At 49.3% G+C, this 21,022-nt stretch overlaps 1 protein-coding gene across 1 annotated transcript; it reads left to right on the top strand.

Moving 5' to 3' along the window:
* Positions 1–814: 814 nt before the first annotated feature.
* GATA6 (GATA binding protein 6) lies at positions 815–19,921 on the top strand. The gene is given in 8 exon segments (XM_088521398.1): positions 815–982; positions 2,337–3,232; positions 6,855–7,021; positions 10,321–10,446; positions 11,828–11,915; positions 12,014–12,088; positions 12,091–12,119; positions 19,712–19,921. Coding segments are annotated over 7 exon segments (1,530 nt in total). The 5' UTR covers positions 815–982; positions 2,337–2,355; the 3' UTR covers positions 19,880–19,921.
* The last annotated feature ends 1,101 nt before the right edge of the window (positions 19,922–21,022 follow it).

Genomic DNA, 21,022 nt, shown 5'->3' with positions numbered 1-21,022 from the left:
TGGGGGAACGAAGTTATTTTAATTTCCAGTCACTTTCCTGCTAAGTACCGTATCAGTTTGTACACAGCTGAGATAAGAGCACGGTGTGCGTGTGTGTGTTGGAGGGGTGGTGTGGAGGTGGGAAGAAAAGGAGAAGAATAAGAAAGAAATTGAGAGGGGAAAAATAATGCCTACCCGCCTGCTGCTGGGTTGGACTCAGCCTAGAGTTCGCTTTGCCTTCACCTGATGATTGAGGCAACTCAAGAAGGAGCCGCATTTATTATTGTTGTTATTGTTATTACTATTACTATCCCCCAAATAGCTCTGATTTAATGAGAGAAAATAGATTTTGGGGGGGTGCAGGCGCGTAATTCACCTGATTTTGGAAGGCGAGAAGAGCGGCGGTCGCGCTGCGAGGCCGAGGGGTGCTGGCGGCGGGGCAAGTAGCTCGAGAGCGGGCGAAACCCGTATTCCAGAAGGGGAATATTTGCCCGCAAAGCATATTGCCCGCAAATGAATACTCCCCGTAAAGGAATATTGCCCGCGAAGCAAATACCCTCCTGCGAGCTCGGGGGTGATGGTGGGGGGGTGGGGGCATTTTTTCCCTGGAGAAGAGGGAATAAAACAAGCGAGGGCAGCTGCCCCTCTGCGGCTCACTGTGCCTCCCTGCCCCCGCGTGGCCCCTGAGGCTCCGCGCCCCGTGTCCCCCGCGGTCCGGAGCCCCGCGCTCTGTGTCCGCCGGGGGCCGGCGCGCAGCCCGCTCGCCGCCGGGCCGGGCACCCCCGCGGCGGCCCGTGTTTGCTCAGCGCTCGCTGAGCCCAATCAGGGCGGCCCGCTGCACTTTTCCGGCGCGGCGGCGAGAGGCGCCTCCTCCTCTCTCCTTTTTATACACGGGCCGCGGCGCGGCAGCCGCCGGACTCGCCTCCGCCGCGCTGCCCTCGCCTCTGGATTAAAGCCCGCGGCGACCCAGCGCGACCGGCCCCATGCGGGCAACTGGCAGGAGGTTTGGCCGCCGATTCTTATTTTTTCCCAGCCATCTCCCCCTCTCTCTTTTTGCCCCCCTTCTTTTTACCCTCGCTCTTCTGCTCCTGTCTTTCTGCTCGCGTTGCTGCTGAGGGAGGAAAGGAGCCCGTGCAGCCCCCGGGCCAAACGCGCGCTGCCCGTAGGGCTGCAGCCTTATCTGCCGCCGCCTTATCTGCCGCTTATCTGGCGGCGGCAGAGGCGGCTCTGGAGCCTCTCCGCGGGGGCTGGCGGCGTGTGCGGCGCTCAGCGCGCGCGCGGATCTCCCGGGAGCCCCGACGTGGGCGCGGAGGGGCCGAGGCGATCGCGGTTCCCGCCGCTGTCATTTCTCCGCGTCCCCTTTCGCTTTCAGGCGCCTCTCCCCGCGCACTGGCCCCGGGGCTCTGTGTGTGGATGTGTGTGAGTGTGAGTCTGTTTCTGACTGTGTTTCTGCGTTGAGTTTGTGCGCTCCGGGCCCCTCTCCCGCTGGCGGCCCCGGGATGCGGCCGCTTCTCCCACTCGAGGCTTGGGGCAGTCCCCGACCCTGGCGGCCGGCACAGCCACCCCCGCCGCCTCCCCCAGCCCCTCTCGGCCCCGGTCCCGTCGCGCTCACGTCGGGGCCTGGCCCGGGCGCATCTTCCAGGCTGGCGAGCGCCTTTCCCTCCTCCTCCTCCTCCTTTCCGTGACCTTGGGCTGGAAACGAGCAAACAAGCGAGGCGATGCGCGCAAAAGGCAACATCTCCCTTCGCTTTGAGCAACCTTAAAGAGATCGCCTTACTAATTGTTTTCCCGTGGAATAGAGTGGAAAGGCTCGTTCATTGACGAAGAAAATAATAATGCTAATAATAGTAATAATAATAGCAGCAGGAAAAGCGATAGCAATAACTAAGGATACTATTACTGAAAAACCCCTCTCTGCGCTCACCCCCTCTCTCCCTCTGCCCCTCGTGGGGCATTTTGGACCCCGCGGTTTCCCTGAAGAAGGAAGGGGAAAGTGCGGGCGGCGGCGGGGGTGGGGGGCTGAGGGGATGCGGAGGCCCCGCGGGACGGGGAGGCACGGGGGGTCCCGGCCGTGTTGACCTGCGCTGCCCGATCCCATCCCGCCGGGGCGAGGGACAACAGCGCCCAGGCGACATGACTGATTAGGCGCTCGGAGGGGCCAGATAAGCCCTGATGAATCTCATTAAAGCAGGGAGACTCGCTGTCCTGTTTGCTAACTTTGTTATTATTATTCCCCCCCACCCCCCCTCTCAACCCCTCCCTCCCTTCTCGGCCCTGCTCTTTTGTGCCCTCCCTCCCCGCCCTGCCCTGCGGATCCCTCTTCCACTCCTCCTCCTCCTCCTCCTCCTCCTCGCCAGCGGCTAGAAGGGCACCTGGATGGCCGTGGCTGAAGGCGGCTGGTGCGTTGTGAAGCGCTGCGGTGCGGACGCCGGCGGCTCCTCCTGCCCCTTCTCGACCGGGGCTTCGGGCCCGTCTCCTTCGTCGCCGGCCTCTTCGTCGTCGCAGGGCGAGCGCGGCCCCTCCAGGACCCCCGCACCGGAGCCCGACGGCTGCCGCCGCCCCTCACCCGGCGCCGAGGGCCGCTCGCTGCTCGGCCCCTACGTGCACTTGGGAGCCCCCCACGGCCCCGGCGCGCCCGGCTGGGAGGACATCGTGCTCTTGGCGGATTTAGACCAAGCCAACAAGCTCATCTGGTCCGGCCGCGGCGCCAAGGCGGGCGCCGAGCAGCCCGAGGACATGTACCAGACCTTGGCCATCTCGGCCGCGCAGGGCCCCGCGCCCTACGACGGATCCGCGGGCGGCTTCATGCACTCGGCGCCCAGCTCGCCCGTGTACGTGCCCACGACGCGCGTGGGCTCCATGCTGCCCACGCTGCCCTACCTGCAGGGCGGCAGCGCGGCGCAGCCCGGCCACGCGGGCGGCGGCCACGCCGTGTGGTCGCAGCCGGCGGCCGAGAGCCCCTCGTACGGCGCCGCGGGCGGCTCCCACCCCTCGGGCCGCTTCCCCTACTCCGCCAGCCCGCCCGTGGCCAACGGCGCCTCGCGGGAGCCCGGCGCCTACAGCAACGGCCTGGCCGCCCGCGACCAGTACAGCCCGCTCGCCCGCCCGCTCAACGGATCCTACGCGGGCCACTACCCGTCCTACGTGGGGCCGCAGCTGGCGCCGGCCTGGCCCACGGCGCCCTTCGAGAACTCCATGCTGCACTGCCTGCAGGGCCGCGCGGCGCCCATCCCCGTGCGCGCGCCCGGCGCAGGTAGGAGCCGCGCGCGGCCCCGGCGCCACCGGCGCCTCGCGGCTCGGGTGCTCGCGGCGCGGCCGCCGGGGCTGCCGTTCGCGGAGGTGGCCCGGCCCGGTCTGGCCCGGGCGGGGAGGGGCGCTCTGCGTTTGCGCTGGCTTGGGGGGGCACGGGTAATACAATATCCACCCTCAAAAAAAAAAAAAAAAAGGCAAAGAGAAAAAAAAAAGAACAGAAAAACGGGGAGAAAAAAAAACACAAAGCAAACAAACAAAAAAAAAGATTAAAAAAAGAAAGGAAAGAATAAAAAGAGAGAGAAAAGGCGGCGTCGTAATCAGCTTTGTGATCCGTGTTAGGGAGCTGGCATTTCCTAAACTAATCGGCCCGCTTTAAAACGCTCCCCACTTCTTCTCCTCGGACGAGCATTTCGGCTTTCTCCAAACCAGACCCGCTGGTGAGGAAATGGCAAGAAGTTGTCTGCGGTGTAACCCCTTCCTCTGTGCTCAGGGAAGGCGCAGGCAGCCCCTTCCCCGGTTTTGGATATTTTGCGTGCAAAGCCGTTCATCCCTTCGTTTAAGGAAAAATAGAAAAGAAGCCTAGCAAAGCAAAACCACCCCGTTCCTTCTCAAATGAATGAGAAATCTCGCTCAAAAGCTGCTGCTAAAATAGGGCACCTACTAATGGATTTTTACTTTCACTTTATAGTTGTCACAGTCCTTTTTTTACCTTTTAGTTAAGAAAACTCTCCATGTGGTTGTACTGCGCGCAGAGTAGAGGCTGCACTACAGCGAGTTAACAAAACGCAAGAAGGTTAGCGATTAGCGCAGCCTCCTCTGCTTCAGAAAATATGTGTAAATAGAAATACTTGTGTATATATGTAGAAATAGATGTGTGGGGGGTATGCGCATATTTAGGCACATGCATATAGATGTGTTTGTGTGTGTGTATATATATATGTATATATATATATATATATATATATACACACACACGCGCGCAAGCGAACACGCATATCTATATTTAATCAACATTTGCTTTAATCATCTGCTGCCCACCGGGAAGGTGTATTCTATACACAGCGCAATTTCCCCCTTCACTAAAGCGCTGTGGAAAAATTGCCTGACCTCTTCCCACCTTCTTATGCGATCGGACCTCCGCTGCTGCGGAGGCCGCTGCGGGCACCGGGGCTCACGCGTCGGGCAAGCGAAGGCGACTCGGGCTTGGAGGTGGGAGCGAAGCTGGCGGCGGGAGAGGCGCAGGCGGCCGGGGAAGGAGCCTGGGATGAGCCGGGGACGGGGGTCCCCGCGGCGCCGTTTCCAGTCGCGGCTTCGCGCCCATCGAGGCGGCATCGGGGCCGCTGTCACGGTCCGTCTCGCCTCACAGAGGCGAAGCGCCGGTGCGAGAGGGGCCCGCCTGGCCGCGGGGCTTCTCCCGAGCGCTTTCCCTTGGAGACAAGTGCCCTTTTATTGCGGGCTTCCCGGCGGGGGCTGCCCCTGGACGCGCGCTCGTAACGCGCCGCAAGAATAATAATGACATTTATTGTGCCGGGTGTTTCCAATAATAAGCCCCGTGTACGCGGATGTCGCTAATCGCCCTACGTGACCTCCTCGGCGCGTTTGGGCAGCTCTTCCTTCGCATTTCCCCGGAGCCGGGTGCGGAGAGAGCTGGGCTTCAGGCCGGCGGCACGAACGGTGCGTTGCGAGCTCGTAACTCACGGGAGTTTTCGCGACTCCGACGCCGCCGCCGCACGAACGCGGCCGTCGGGAGCGGTGCGGGCTGCTGCCGTCACCCGCAGTGGTTTTTAAGGCAAGATATTGGGCAGTTTGATCAGCTTTCCTAACTCGTGGAAGCGCTGAATATATTTATCGAAAATTAACGCTACGTTTTGCTTTCCATTGAGTTAATTATATTTCTCGCCGCCGCGGGAAATATATATATAAAAGGCCCGAGAAATGTTATCGTGGCAGAATTTCTTTCTGCGAGTTCGAAGGTAATGCTTTTAAGCGAGTGGTTGAGACAAAAAACTGCTTGGGTTCCCGCGTCCTTGAAGCCCTAAGCATTTCACTGATTACAATATTTCATGGCGCTTTTAGTGCAAAGATTAATAAATCTTAGTGATGTGTTAAGAGTTACAAGCTGACAACGTCATTTGAACTGTGCTCTCTGGACCCTGCCGTGCTCCGATTCCTGTTTTGCGTGTAATATTTTTGCAAACGAAAGTGCAAGAGCCACGCACACTGGTGGACAACGGCAAAAAACGGGCTTTTTTTCTAAGTTCTATATGGGCAGTGCCATCAAATTGCTGCATCGAAAGCTGCTTGACATTTACAAGATCTCTTTCACTTTGCAGAGCACAAAGCTAATAAGTGAAATGTAAAAGCATAACCTTGTGAGCAATTAAGTTAGGTAGCGGAGAGGGATGAAGGGAGCAGAGAGCCATTCCTAAGTTGGGATTCTGTGGCAGGATTTCTCCTCCTGAGCTGCTGGGGAAATTAAAAAAAAAAAAACCTTTAAATTATTGCCATGCAGCCTAGAATGGTATAATGTAAAATATTCATTTATTCTTTTCCTCCAAAATATGGAGAGGTGAGTCAGAACGCGAATATAAAGATTTGCAGGGGTGAAGGTGTTTGCTTTTATAGGTGGGTTCTCTTTATTCTCTGCTTTACATGCAGACCCTTTTTTTTCTTTTTTCTTTTTTTCCTCATGCTCAGGAGCTATCAAAGCAGGGTGGTAGAATACTACATATTTTTCCATTTCCTCCGCTTCCTAACAACGAGGTTGGAATTGAACAAATAAACGAACTGAAGTGGTCGTTCCCATTGCTGACTTAGCAAAGGCACATTCGCAAAACACGCTCCTTGAATTGCAGCTTGACTTGTGGCGAAGCATTTAAAATAAGAATCTCATAAAACAAAACCCTTTGCCCAGCCCTGACCCGGAGAAATATTTAGAGGGAAAAAAAACTAAACCACCACTTTTGGCAGTGCTGCAGTTCAGGTGGGCTTTGAAAGCTGGGCATGTTGGCAGGAAAACTGAGGATTTCGAGTAACACCCTCTGCTTCCCCAAAATATTAGGGTACAAATCTCCCCCTCTCCCCGCCTGGGGGGCACTGCTTCAGCTGTTTTGCTCCTCGCTCCTCTTTGTTGCCCCTTTCTGGGACTGGCCGTTGCCACTGGCTCTGCTCAGAAGAGAACCCACAGATCTGCCCCTGTGCAACTTTGGCCAGATTTTGGATGAGCAAATTCCTGTGCTGGGGAATGAGGGGGACACCCGAGGGAGACACAGACTGGGGTCTTTTCCCTGAGCCCCTCCAGAGCTGGCAGAGCACCGGTGCTACTCCTGTTTTCAATGGGACCAAGCCGGGTGTGATAAAAAAAAATATATATATATAGGGGCGAATTTTGAGTTTTTAGTAATGATAATTGTGCTGCAAACAGCATTGGGGGATGACATTCCCCAGGATTGCCGGTGCTTGTTGCTTGAGCTGATGCCGTTTTCCTGGTGCTTGCCCGTGTCCCGTGCTGCTGGGGCTGCGCGGGGCTTTCATGGGGTTGAGTGGCGGTTGCATGGGGCTGCATGGGGTGCAGTGGTGTGGGCCATTCCCAACCGTGTCCCCTCTGCTCCCTGCCCGCACAGAGCTGCTGGAGGACCTGTCAGAGAGCCGGGAGTGTGTGAACTGCGGCTCCATCCAGACCCCGTTGTGGAGGAGGGACGGCACCGGCAACTACCTGTGCAACGCGTGCGGGCTCTACACCAAAATGAACGGCCTCAGCCGGCCCCTCATCAAGCCCCAGAAGAGAGTGGTGAGTGTGCGAACAGGGGCAGGCAGCCCCCCGGCCAGGGCCATGTGTTGGGATGCAGCGGGAGCGCTGGTACTGCAGCATCCCGGTGATCCCCCCCATCCCTGGATGCAAAATGAAAGGTCTGCCCTTGTGCCTGGGTCTGCGTCTAGGCCGTCGGGCTCTGCCTCGCGGGTTAGTGGAGCTGCCGGGCCCCTGCACTGCTTTTGGAGGGATTTGTGCTGCAAACATTGGAAGTTTCCCTGCACATCCCCACCACCCTTCTCCCCCCCCCACAAAAAAAATCCAAGGTTGGATATTGTTTGTTCAGAGCACCAGGAATTTCTCCAGACCTGCTTTGTTTGCCGAGAGCTCGATCCTTGGGAATGTAAGCAAGTTTTGTATATAATTCAAAGAAAACCAATTGTTTAAACAATGATAATAGCCTTTGTTTTCCTTTACCCCGAAGAAATGAGAGGCAATTTGTCTAAAAATATACGCCTAAAATGAGGGGTGGGGGGAAATAAATAGCACAAAGCAGAACCCCTGTTTATAATTCGCGCTGGCACTGAATAGGCAAGGAGAAAATTTAACAAGCGGGAACTGCACATTATGTTTAGCAAATCTGGAGGAGGTCAGCAGAGAGAAAAAGAAAATGCTCCTCAGCAATGGCTGTTACCGAGCTAGTTGCAATAAATCACGTCGCTATAATCTGAGCTGATGTTTGGACCCCTGTGTACGGAGACTGAGTATCAAACCGATCAGCCTTTCAAGACCCTTTCAATCATGCCGTCTGCCTCGCTCCAGCCCCGTTTTCGTAGCGCTAAAACACGTCCCGTCCTTCATTTCGCAGCGCTTTGAGTTTAGCCCTGTTCCGGGGGTGCACGGAAAGCAAAAAAAGCCAAATTCTTGGAGCCAGCAGCAAGCATCCGCAGAGCAGCCCTGTGTCCGTGCAAAGCCGTGCCTGAGAGCTGGGCAGCTGATTGAACATTAGAAGCTAATTGAACATTAGAAGTTAATTACTTGCTGGTGCCTATTAATACTTCTATAAAAAATTAATTTATTTATTTTGCAGCTGGCCGTCCAGCTGATTTTTCATTACACTGGACGTTATCTAATTCGCAGCACAAACGCCGCGGTACGGCCAGGTCTGCCGCTCGCGGGAAGTGTCGGTGCTCGGCTGCTTGTGGCACCGCAGACTTAAACTAGCTGATACCCGGCTCTGGCGGCAACGCGCTTCTTCTCTTTCTTTTTTCTTTTCTATTTTTTCTTTCCCTCTCCCACCTCTTTTTAAAATGGGAATAAAGAGGCTAAAATGCAGTCCAACAACAACCTGGTTTCAGGCTGACACCTCAGCTAAATACACCTGAAATAGTTCTGGGCAACAACGCATACCGAGTCTACTGGCCATAACTATAAATCAAGTGTGCCTGAGTGTTCATACATTTGGAAATGTGTAGGTGAGAAGGGAAAATGTTTTGGAAATGCTAAACATGTTTGGATTTCCCTTAAGTTCCTGATAAAATTCCTGCAGCAGGAAAGTCATTCTAGCTTTGCAACTCCCCCCCCCCCCCCAAAAAAAAAAGGTTCGTTTAGATCCAGGAATGGACAAATACTATAGAAATAAAATATATCAATATTTATACCAGATTTCTCTTTTTTTTTTAAAGGTTTTAACAAAATGAACAAAATGAATTGTCTGGCAACATTGTAGTTGTAAAGAAAGAAAATGAAGCATGTGTTAGGACCATCTTTTTTAACCTGATCCGCATGCAACCTGTATTGATTGGAGAAGCAGGGCTTTGACACCACGTGCACTAACATTTATTAATAAGACCAAACATTCTCTGCTAATGTGAGTTGGACTTTTAAGGTTAAAAAATATATCCATACACTTCAGCCTGTATTACATTTGGCCATTCTTATCTCTGTACACCCAATAACAACTTACTAATCCAAAATTAAAATTTTTATATATATTTGTCTAGCATTCATTTGAGCTGCAGTGTGATATACTAGTTTGCTGCTAAAGCAGCTAGAACAGATAAGCTTCAAGAAATGTGGTTATTATGCTGGAATATTCTTCATTCTTAAAACCTTTTTATTAGTTTCCCAAGTGGCAGCCGGTGCTGTGGTATCAAAGGTGACCAAGTGCATCTAACAGCCCAGCAGTAAATGATTCAAGAGGAAGGACACAGTACCCCTAAGTCAGTAACTTCAGTTATAGGCGCTTTATAGCCCGCGTTAAGCTTAATGCAATTCTCCACAACTGACTTCTCCGTGTAAACTTGTCCAGCTGCCAGGCACCCAGCAAGCGACCGATCCTTTTTTTTTTTTTTTTATGTTTTTCTGACAATGCGATACTTTGAAAAATAATAGATTTATGGTGTCGCTGGAATTCTTTGCTGGAGATGGATGTAAAAGAGATCACTCGTTACAGGAACTTTTATAACCCATTCACCTTCATTTCACGTGTTTATGAGGACTGCCTTCACTTATGATATACAGCTCTCAGCCATAAAGCCCGGGGTTATATGGTTATTTCTGATGCAAGGTTGCTTCACCTTGGCTCCAAACTCCACGGAGAGCGCCATAAACGGCTTGTTTGCGACATGGCCCCTGCTGTCGCACCCCGGCTTTCCCGATGGCCAGGAAAAAACTCTGCTCTGTAAAACGCATTCCTGGGGCGTGTTGGTTTTCACGTGATGATAAAAATGCAACGCGATTAAAAAAGGAAAAAAAGAAAAGGAAAAAAATTGTTTTACAAAGCGATTGCTGTGGCTCGGCACGGCACCCAGAACCAATGCCCTGCTATGCTCCTATTTTTCCAACAGAGAGGGGATGCGAATCAAAGCAGTTGGGCTTTCAGATGAGCCAGGAGCATTGGTATCACCTCAGAGCTGTGTCATGTAAAGGGGAGAGGGATTTAAAAAGTCTGCAGAACAAGCGTGGAAATAATCTGCCTTTTTTCCCCGGCATGACCCAAGTGCAGCGAGGCCATTTCATATCAGGGAAGGAGCTAATACCTGCTGCTCTCAGCAGACAGTCAGTGTTGCAGATGCATGCAACCTCCTCACACTCATGCAACCTCCTCACACTCATGCAGCCTTCTAACACGAGTTCTCCCATTTTGGGAAGGAACGCAATAAGTCTGCATTTTGGGGATGTCTCCAAGAAATGCTATATACATAAAAAACCCTCCAGGCCCTCCACCATGCGGCTGGGAAGTCCTTGTCCTCCCGCCTCACTCTTGGATGTGGTAGGGAGGCGGTGGGCCGGGCACCACGCGCCCGCTGACGCCGTGTCCCTCTGCTTGCCCCTAGCCCTCGTCGCGGCGGCTCGGCTTGTCCTGTGCCAACTGCCACACGACCACCACGACGCTGTGGCGCAGGAACGCCGAGGGCGAGCCCGTCTGCAACGCCTGCGGCCTCTACATGAAGCTGCACGGGGTAAGCGGCTGCGGCGCGAGTCCGGCGGGAGCCCACGGTGCCCGGGGACGATGCGTCTGCGGCCTCCGCGGTGCTGCCGCCTCACGGTGCGGGGGGAAACGAGGTTCTAGGAAATGAGAAAGAGGTCAGAAAAAATATATACATATATATTTCGATAAAAGTGCCTGGAAATGCCCCCCTTGCTTGGAAAGGGTTAGAGCTTTTTAGCGCGTTGCAGCTTCTACGGTTGCAGCTGTGCCGATCGGTCTGGAAAATGTGGTAGAGCAATCTGTGCCGCTGTGATTTAGACAGGCTATTTAACAGAGAAAGGAAAAAAAGACCAGAAAACCCTAGACCTCTAACAGGACAGTTTTTCATAGTCCGGGCAGATGTAGCTATGCCAACAAAACATTAAAGGTAATTCCAGCCTTTGGCAGGTAATAATATAGGAAGAAAACAACTCTCTCCTAAATATGATGGAATACGCTTTGGGTGAGACTGGGGACTTCTTATGCCCCTGTGGATTGAGTTACATTCTAGCACAAGTGTTTGAAGAGCCAAGGCATTAGAAGTGATCGGTACTTGGGTCTAGTCCTTGATGAAAAAGTAAATTATATCACCAGTTTAAACACTATATCCATAGTGAGCATATACCTGGCTTGCATTCTCACTCTATCATAGAGTTAAAATATATTTTAAAGCAATGTTTGATGTACAATGGTTATAGTTGTAATGAGGGAGAACAAAAAGCAGATTTTTGAGCAGTTTTCTCTGTGAATATAAATATACACCATAAATCTGTATCATAGGCAGAATTAGTTATACAAACAAATACTAAGCTGATCATGCCCTAGAGCTTCTGTCGTAAAGCGCTTATGGATATGATCTGGTTTGCATAGCTGGTCCACACAAAGAGGAGTAGGGCTTCCTTTTTCTTTTCTTATATGCATTGGTGCTTTCCAGAAACAGCCACTGAATATAATTCCTAACTTACCAGAGGCAGAAATCAGGCACCAGATATGTACGATCAACTTAATTTCATATAACCTGTGCTGAACGATGCTTTTTTTTTCTCCCATAAAAGCATTGTTAATGCATGGTCTGACAGAGGTACTTGAAAATCTATTTAGCCTGCATCAGGAAAAAAAAAAAACAACAACAACAAAAAACTTTCCTGCTTTCTTTATTCAGATTAAAAATCCCTTGAAGCAACTCATTGCTTTGCCCAAATAAAATCTGAAGGTTTTTTGGATTCGCTGCCACGATGAAGGAAAAATTACTTGCTCTACATGACTTAAGGACATTTTCAACATCTCCATTTGACCTTTGAGTATAGTTTTGTTTTCTGCTGATCAGAGTAGATATGTAACCTTATGATTGCTGTGGAAATTTATTTTTTCAGGTCCCTCGACCCCTTGCTATGAAAAAAGAAGGAATTCAGACCAGGAAGCGAAAACCTAAGAACATAAATAAGTCAAAGGCATGCTCTGGTAAATATAAGAAGATAAGGCAGTTGAGCTGCAATTATTATTTTTTTTTTTCTTGACTGGAAAATCTTTGTTTTTAATGCGAGTTCCCGATCTTTCAGGTAACAGTACTACTGCAGTTCCTATGACTCCAACATCCACATCTTCTACTAACTCAGACGACTGTAGCAAAAACGCTTCCCAAGCACACAGACTGCAGCCTCAGGGGTAAGTAGTAACCCGGTATCTGTATTTGTAAGCAAGCTGATCACTGTGCAGTGTTATCACGGCTTTTATCTTATCTAGCAGAACAATAATCTAAACAAACTTCAGTTTTGTTAGCTGATACTGGAACAAGATTTTCGGAGGATATTACATATAATTGTAAACAGAACGACAAGCTGAAGTACTTTACAAACCCCTTAATTAAGATCTATATAATTTTTATGATTAAGTTAACCGTGGCTTAACCCAAGACATTTTGTTTGGAAAAGCTTAGATTCTTCTCTTTCAAAAGTTTTCTTTCGAGGGCAAAGACAATACATCATACCAAAGTGATCATTTAAAGGAGCAATGGTGCACGTACTCTGCTTTTTCAAATATGCTCTGATGGGAATTTGTAATTCAATGCTCAGCTACTCTTACATTTTCCAAAAATAGTTTATATATTAATGTAGAACAAAAAGTGAGTGATACATAATATGTGCGTGTATATATATGTATGTATATAAACAATTTTTGGAAAAGGTGAGAGTATGCATTATGCGTTTGCATGCATCATCGTAAGTGACTAGTGAAAAGCAGGAAAACTTTATCCTGCTGACTCAAGGGAAGCAAAGTGCATTTTGTTTTACACTTTAGCTCTGATCCAGACCCAGGGTAAACTAAGTGAGGGCAGCCCGTTGATTGCAGATGCTCAGGATCTGGCCAGATCGAGCTCCACAGCAGCACCGGGCACCTCCTGCTTGACTTTATACCACGTACTCAAGTCGTTGCAAACTTCCTTTCTTCACTCAGTTAGTGTTTGTGATAACAAATACTACTGTTAAGGTTTGTGAACTTAATATAGATTGATTTCTAACCTCTTGACTATACATATCCATATCCACACTCACTCCTTTGGCCTTCTGTATCCTTTAATCTGCCACATAATTTCTTTGAAAAGGTTTCCTAATGTAGCTTTCTTTACTCCTTTATTAATAAAAAGAAGACATTGTTTATAATAACTATTTTTCAATATGTCTCAGCATTCCTACATCCAAAGTCCTTTCATTGGTTTAATTCCTGACCTAGGGAGTTTGATTGTACAAGGGGAGAAAAAACATTTTTAGCAAATGTGACTGCTGGTGGACAGACAGGGCCACCCACTTTCGGCCGTACTGGGTTTTTGGTTCTGATGTTGCCAGACAAGGATATTATTAACAAGGCTCGTCTTTGACGTGAATAAAATAAACAGATCACATCAAAAAAAGAGAGAAACATTAACCAAAAAGTGAACTATTCCTGGGTTGCAGGCTCCCCCCAGGGAACAACGGTTCACTCTTTTAGCCTCCTGTTTAGTGGTATTTGCAAAGGGTAAAAATGCATCCAGATACACCTTAAATTTGCTTTTGATTGTCTTAAACTGATCTGGGGAGTGTAGTGAGATTTATACAAGGTGCAGAATTATGAGCAAAATCGGAACTACGTCCTGCAGCAAGGCTGTCGGTGGCACGGTGAGGTGTTCTCAAGGAAGGAGAGGCCGTGTGGAGGAGACGGCGTTTTCCTGACATTCCCACTGCTTTCCTGACTGCTTCTACCTCCCTTGCTGTCCCCCTTTTCCGTAGGGAAACATATCGGAACTGTAATTAATAAGCTTTAATTTGTCGTAATGCAGTTTCTAATATGATGTAGATGATTGCCACGAAGCACGACATAGCAATTAGGGGCAACTCAGTGAAGGCCTGAGGCGCGGGGACGGGGCAGACAGGGGCTGCAAGCGGGAAGCGGTGGGGCCGCGGAGATATGATGCCGTCGCCGCTAATGTCCTTCGGGAAGACGGTCGCTGGCTGCAAAGGAAGTGAAATCATCGCTCTGGGCACCGGTGCTGGGGGGGAGCGGAGCGCTCGTGAGGCCCATTGAAGTGGCCGGGAGCGCTGACTTCCCCCAAAAGGGATTCCAGTGTTTCAGAGCGACGGAGCCTTTAATCCGGTCACATGCTGAAACCCAGACACTACACTAGACTTCTATGTGCCTTGATTTCCGAGGTGACGCATCGATAGCCCCAAGGTCTGTATCTATTCTTAGAACAGGCGATGGCTCTGCGCAGCGGGAAGACGCTTCTCCAGACCGTATCGAGGGGCTGGGCGAGTTTCTGCTCTCCCGTCTCTGGTGGCTCTAGCAGGGAGGGCACCGGGGACATTCCCAAAATGTGGGCACCTGCTCCGAGTGCATCCCTGGCTCTCCCTGCGCGTTGCACAGCTGGCTGGGCAGCATGTTTTTGTTGGGTTTGGTTCTTCTTTCTCCTGTCCTGGTTCTGCAAGGATGGGGAAAAAATGCCAAGTTGACATTAGGCAGAAAAAATATGATGACGTTTTAGAAATTGTTGTCTGAAATTCGCAGCAATGTTGTTGCTAAATGAATCAGAGAAAATGAATTCCTGAGCTGGTACAAAAGTAATTTATTAGGCCTTCTATGGGAGGCTGCCAAAAGAGTCCTTAGTTATGTAGAAATCTAATGGAAACGAAATTCAGCAGAGTGCATTTGTGTCAGTAATACTCACTTTTCGCCCTACCTTTTTTATCTCTCTTAAAGTAAAATAAAGAGGGGAGGGCAGAGAGAGAAGGGCAGCAATTACTCAGTGAAATGTCTCTGAGGCTGTCCATTTTATAAAGGGAATTTTGTATGATGCCAATTTTGAGACAAATTAGCAAGAACCTTAAATGTTGATTTTATGTTTGAGCTGAAGTTTAAACATTTGAAAGGTATGATTAATGAATTGCTATGGGTGCAAAGTTGATTTCAAAGATCTCAAAATGTAGAAGTGTTTGGGTCGGGGATATTTCGTCCCATTGTAAAGGGGCTATTTGCCAAATTCACATCTGGATCCAGGATTTGGGCTATTTCTGTTTCCCTGTGCAGTTTAAGTACTGGGTGTCCTATGTTACTTATATGGAAAAGGTCCAGCTCTGTGATATATGAAGTTGCTTAACTTCCCCATAAAAAGAAAATGTGACGGTTTCGATCAGTCTGCATTTGTGTCTATACCTGCTCTGCCTTTGATGCTGCTGAAAATGTACAGAAGAAAAGCTACCCAGAATAATTTGCTAAACGATGGACACAGTCTTTGGTGCACACCCATGCATTTCCATGCAGGGGCTCCAAATGCTGTGATTACTACAAGTGCTTCATTCCCTTATTAGGCTAAAAGGCAGTATGAAAACTGATGTAAAATCTGCTTGCTATGGCATGACATGGATGCTCCATGAGCAGAGCTGATGTCAGGAAGGGCATAACAGCATCAGAGAAATTCTTCCTTCTGAAGACTATACTGTACCCATTGCTCCCTGTTCAGAGCTTTCTCAGAAGTACCATAACCTATAATAACTTAGGACAGTTGCCTTCCGGGTAAAACTAGTATTTACTTTGTTTGAACATTTACCTTTGGAAGTGATTCAGGATTGGATCTTCAGTAGTATAGTATGTAAAGTGGGAGAGCTGACTGAAATGACCTTGGCAGGTGTTGATCTGGGAGAAAAAAAAATATAGTTCTATCTGCCCCTAAACTTATTGACAATCTGGTCTGAATTCACTGAATATGTGAATCTCTGTGCCTTTTTTTTTTCTGAACTAGGTTCATCAGATTGTTGGATTGTTGGCCATTTGTTCCCTTTTAGGCAGTGGATTGGTAGGATGTTCATGCAGGATGCAGGATAACCAACCTCAGTGCGTATCTTCCAGAGTGTGGATAAATTCATACACTTGACCTCTTCAAATGAAAAAAAAAAGTCTCCTACAAGCCTGGATCCTCAAAGCTGAATGGCCAAGGGTCCTTCAGACTGTCCGATGATAAGATTTCAGCTGGGAAAGAAAAATTTTGTAGTTGTTGGGGCACAGCTTCCGTGAGAAAGACTCCCCAGATGCAGTTGTTAGGACTTTCACCTGGAAAATGGGAACACGGTGCCTCAGTCCTGGTATGAATAAATATTTATTTAAACCAGGTGGAATAAGATCAACAGGAGGCATGAGGAACATGGCAACCTAAAACACCAAATAGTCTGGTAGTCAAGGCATCACGCCTGCAGATGTGATATGCCAGTTTAAAACGCTCTCTGACGGAGAACGGGAATGAATCCTCCTAACTTTTCCCTGTTAGTCTAAAAGTTTGGAAAAAATAAGATGTTGCGTTTTTCTCCTCTTTCAGTTTCATGAATTTAGTTATTCATTTTCTTTGCTTTTTATACATAAATCTAAAAGTAAGTAGTACATTTTGTATCAGACGGAACAAAGAAACTTTTTCTGTTGTTCCAAAAAGGAAAAATAAGGAAAAAGAGTACATTTGGTTCCACCCAAAACATATATGCATATGGACACATACATTTTGTTTTGCTTTGTTTTATTGCCAAAGCAATAAAGTCAATTACTCACACAGCCCTCGACAGCGGCTGGGTCATCAGCTTTCCCAAGTCATGCTGGAAGTTGCCTCCCTTAGGAAATTAATGAAGTATTATCCACAGATTTATGTTGCTATAATACAAAGGAGAGATTAGAAGATATGTAAACTTATACATCTGTTAGATAAACAGAAGGATCAATTGGACTAGTGATAAATCACAACTTTACGTAGAGAGATGGTCACTAAATCAGGGAAAAAAGCTTTGGTTTTGCAATATTGAGAATTGTTCTTAAGAAAAATGGCAGTGATGATACTTGGAGACAGTGCTCTTAGTGGGGACAGCAGTTACCGAAGAGAGGCAGAGGCTGGAAAATTAAGGCCCTCACTGAAGTTTGCCAAAATGTGTTATTTGTGAAAGCATTTTTTTGCAAGTGTGTTTCAACTGACTACAGTTACTATTTAAGTGGTGTAGCAGAACTAGCCTATGCAAACAGAAAAGGGAGAGAGCAGCTTATCAGCTGAGACTTAGAGCTTGCTACAGACCTAGTGTAATGTCCAAAATTCATAGAGCATTTTGAACCTTCAAAGCAGATGGAGCAAAGGTCCACCTGATAGAGCAAAGGTCTATATCAAGCCTCTCAGCCACCCCCTTCAACTGTTAGCACAACTTCTTTTCTGGAGCTTTTGCATCTCACTTGCCAAGGCGTGGGGTGAGGCAGAGGGCTGGTGTCTCTCCTCTTGCCAGGCTCCGTGTCAGTTGGACGGCGGAGGAAGGAGTGGGTGGAAGGAAGTGGGAGTCTTTCAGCCAGAGATGCTGTTGCTCTTCCCCCAGCACTGCCTGGCACAGGCTGCGCTGCCCGTTTCTGACCTCCTGGCAGTCTCTAGTGGGTGCTGTGTCGGTTCAGGGGTGCTGACTTTGGGATTAGGTAGGACGCATGTGCCCAAATCCCTCTTATGGCTTCCGCTGAGATGTCCCTGCAAGTGTGGTGGGCAGGTCCACTGCAGAAACGACACCTCTGAGCCAAACAGCCCCGGGAGCTCCATGACTTGCTCTTGTTGGTTTGTATAGGGAGAAGGTTGGACCATTAAACCATCTTGGCAGATATAAACCCAAACTTCCTTTATTTGTTATAGGGGGACAAGTCCTTCCTAAAAGACTTCATTCGCTTTCTCTTCAGGAAGTCGAAGTCCAGTCAATTATCTATCTTATTATCAGATTTTGGCAATAAAAAACAAATCCATTGCCTTTTTATTGGTGGAGCCAGCTGTTGTGAATTAGAATAGCTCACTGACTTCAGGAGCCCTGCTCAGCTTGCTTTGTGCCCGCTGACAAATGTCCTCCCCGATGGCCGTAACTCCTGCTGTCTTTTCCCCTTTGCGAGCCGGAGCCCTCGCCACAGAGGCGCGCGAGCAGGTGACTGACTCAGCCGTGGCCTTTGCTCCAGCGCGAGTTTGCTTTCCGTGCCTCACGCAGGGAGCTGCCCGCGCTGGCTGGCGTGGTCCTGACATTACCGGGGTGGGGTTTCCAGGCCCGGCGGTCCTGCCCAGGCCCTGCCCGGTGGCGCCGGGCTCGGGCCGCGCGCCGGCAGGCTGCAAACAGGATGCGCCTCCGGGCCTCCCTTCTGGGGTGCCGGTGGGAGGCGAGGCTGATAGCCCGCCGTGGACGCGGCCCGTCGCTGCGCCCCACCTTGGCAGGGCTGCCGCAGGAAAAGGGCGAATTACATTTTCCAAGGCGGGAAAAAAAAAACAGGGAGCGATAAGATATTTGCCTCCCGGAACGGCAAGGGGCAAATATGGGCAAACGGGAACCTTTCAAAGCAGCTCCTTGTATTTTTAACTTGGGTTGAGCAAACACTGCTCCGCTGTAATGTAGGCCCTTTTTCCACTGTGGGGGAGACTCAGCCTGTTAAAAGTTACATCTTTTGTGTTAGTCGGAGTCCATTTTAAGCAGTAGAAATAAAAAAGCCTCTCAAAAAATCTAGATGGATCAAAGACCAACAATGTATCCAAAGGTTAGCAAGAAATGGACGCTCTGGGTAGAGTAACAGAAAATGAGGAGATACAGATTTTTCCTTACTGAGTGATAGTCTGGTATCCAAAAGAGGGAGAAGACATAAAAACTCCTTCTCTGGAACGCAGCAGCTTTGTCTGCCTTTTGGGGAGGCCGTTGCTTCTTCAATATCTGTGTTTTTGGTCCTGGTGCCTGATGAGGTACGAGAATAGGAGGGAATGTACATTTTAGAAAAAGATAAAGGCAATGCTGGACTCCAGCTTATTTCAGGCAAAAAGGATCACTGGCAATGAGCATCTCCATTTCCCAAAGGTGAAACAGGGCAACAAGAACTCTGTAAAGCAGCACTACTTGGAATTGCCTTTGAATAAGCGAAACCCTCATTTTCCTATGTAAGAACAGCTCACTTGGCATGGCTCCAGGAGACCCAAGAGCTCTACTCTTGTAAAATGATTAAATATGTATACTTTTCACTTAAACAGCAGGCAGGAAACTTCTGCAGTCACGGTTTAAGGATAGTCTTTTTTTTTTTTTTAAAGGAATCTTGTCCAAAGACTATCTATTAACAAGTAAATTAAGGTTTTAAAGCTGACATATCCAAGAGTTAATTTTGCATGAAGTCAGCTCTTAAACATTTCCTTTATCAGGTGAAAATGTTGCCCCCTTCCCTGTCTGGCACTGCAATTTTTTTTTCCTCTTTAGAGGATCTGCTCAGCCTCATGGAAAAAATGATTGTGCCTTTGTCTCCGCAACTCTCCATCTTTCCATTAAAATAGATGGAGCGACTGCATTTCCGAGTGCCGCCTTCACGCCTGCCAGGACCGTGTCTTGCATGGGGAGGCAGCAGCATGAAGCACGGGGACACTCTCGGTCCAGATTGGTTCCTCTGCTTGGGGAAGCTCTTTTGGAGCGTTGAGGCGGCTGTGCCTGGCGCTTCACGAGGCGATGGCCTCCTCAGGGCTTTCGCGGCACCCAACCCAGCCCGATCTCGAGGCGGTGTCACCAGCGCCGGGTCACGTCCATTAGGGGGCAGTGGGATGCACGCCCGTGAACTCCCTTATTGCTGGTATTTCTCACTTCCAGATTTTTCTGCAGGTTTTCCTTTTCGGACCCCGTTAAGAAAGTTAAGCAGTGTTTTCCGGGCACTGCTATCCCCATTGCTAGACCAGGCTGGCAAATTGAGCTAAATATCTCTTCTTTTTTGCCCCTCTCCAGGCAAGCTCTTCAGTGATGTCCGGCCCGGCAGAGAGCACCAGTCCCGAAAGCAGCAACCTCAAGTATTCGGGTCAGGACGGGCTGTACACGGGAGTCAGCCTGACCTCCACGGCCGAAGTCACGGCATCCGTGAGACAGGATCCCTGGTGCGCCCTGGCCTTGGCGTGACGCGGCGCGGACGAAGCTGGCCGTGAGCGTGGCGGCCCCGGGGGCACGCGGCGGCTCTGGCATGGCCCCGGATGGTGAGGAGCGTGCCGGCAAAGACCTTTCCCTTCACACCATTCCTGGGCCTCAGCGGCAGAGGGATTTCTCCAGGCTCCCTCCCCCACAAAAAAGAGGCTCTGCCAAAGCACCTGGCTCCTCATCTATGCAAGAAAAAATATATAGGGAAAGCAAGCGCCCATTGGGGGAAAGCTAGTGCAGCCATACACATTCAAAAAATGAAAAGAAAAAAAAAAAGAAAAAAAAAGGGGAAAAAAGATAAAAAGAAGAAGAGAGGGACCTAGACCTATTGATAGGTCCCAGAAATATGTCCTCAGCCCACCCAGCAGTGCTGCCTTTCTGACTGTACATTTGATTTTACTCTCACCGCCTTATCCTCCAAGAAGCAGAGCGAAGCCGCCCGCGCCGGGGAGGGGGCAGCCAAGGCTTTGGTTGCCAGAGATGGCACGGCGGAGGGGACGGCCGCCGCGCGAGCCAGCGCGGGTGCCACAAACTGAGCGTCGGGCACCTTGGCCTGCCGGCTCTGCCGCGCGCGCCGGCATCGCTCGAGCCCTAACGCGCCTCCGGAGGAACCGGCGACGCCTGGTACAAGTCTCACAAGGTCGAGCTGGCTACGGAGATTTTGTTGTTGGTGGTGTTTTTTGAACTATTTACTCACTTTGCAAGACTGCGTTGTAACTTTTGAAGTACACTGTGACTGAGGTTTATGAAAGTTCATATTTTGCGGCTGAACTGTATAGAGTCAGTCAAAATTTGTAAACAGGGTAGCAATCAGATATTTTTCTTCCATATATACAATAATTTTTTTAAAGAAGTGCAATTTGCGTTGCAGCAATCAGTGTTAAATCATTTGCATAAGATTTAACAACAGTTTTTATACGAATGAATGAATGTAAACATTTTAACTTAATGGTACGTAAATAATTTAAAAGAAAAACTTAACTAGGCATCCTTAGGCTTTTTAGCGCAACAACAACAATAACAAAAAATCCACTTTCTGTATTTTCAGTTGTTAGAGCAAGAATTTCAAAGAACAAGCCTTCTCTCAGGAAAATTGCCCTAGCCAAGTGCTCCTAAGTTTTGTACAAA

This window comes from Tinamus guttatus, unplaced genomic scaffold, assembly GCF_059628265.1.
Source record: "Tinamus guttatus ecotype Peru unplaced genomic scaffold, ASM5962826v1 Tinamus_guttatus_pri_ptg000122l, whole genome shotgun sequence".
NCBI lineage: Eukaryota > Metazoa > Chordata > Aves > Tinamiformes > Tinamidae > Tinamus > Tinamus guttatus.
The sequence above is the reverse complement of the archived record's forward strand: the minus strand, read 5'-3'. Positions and strand labels throughout refer to the sequence as shown.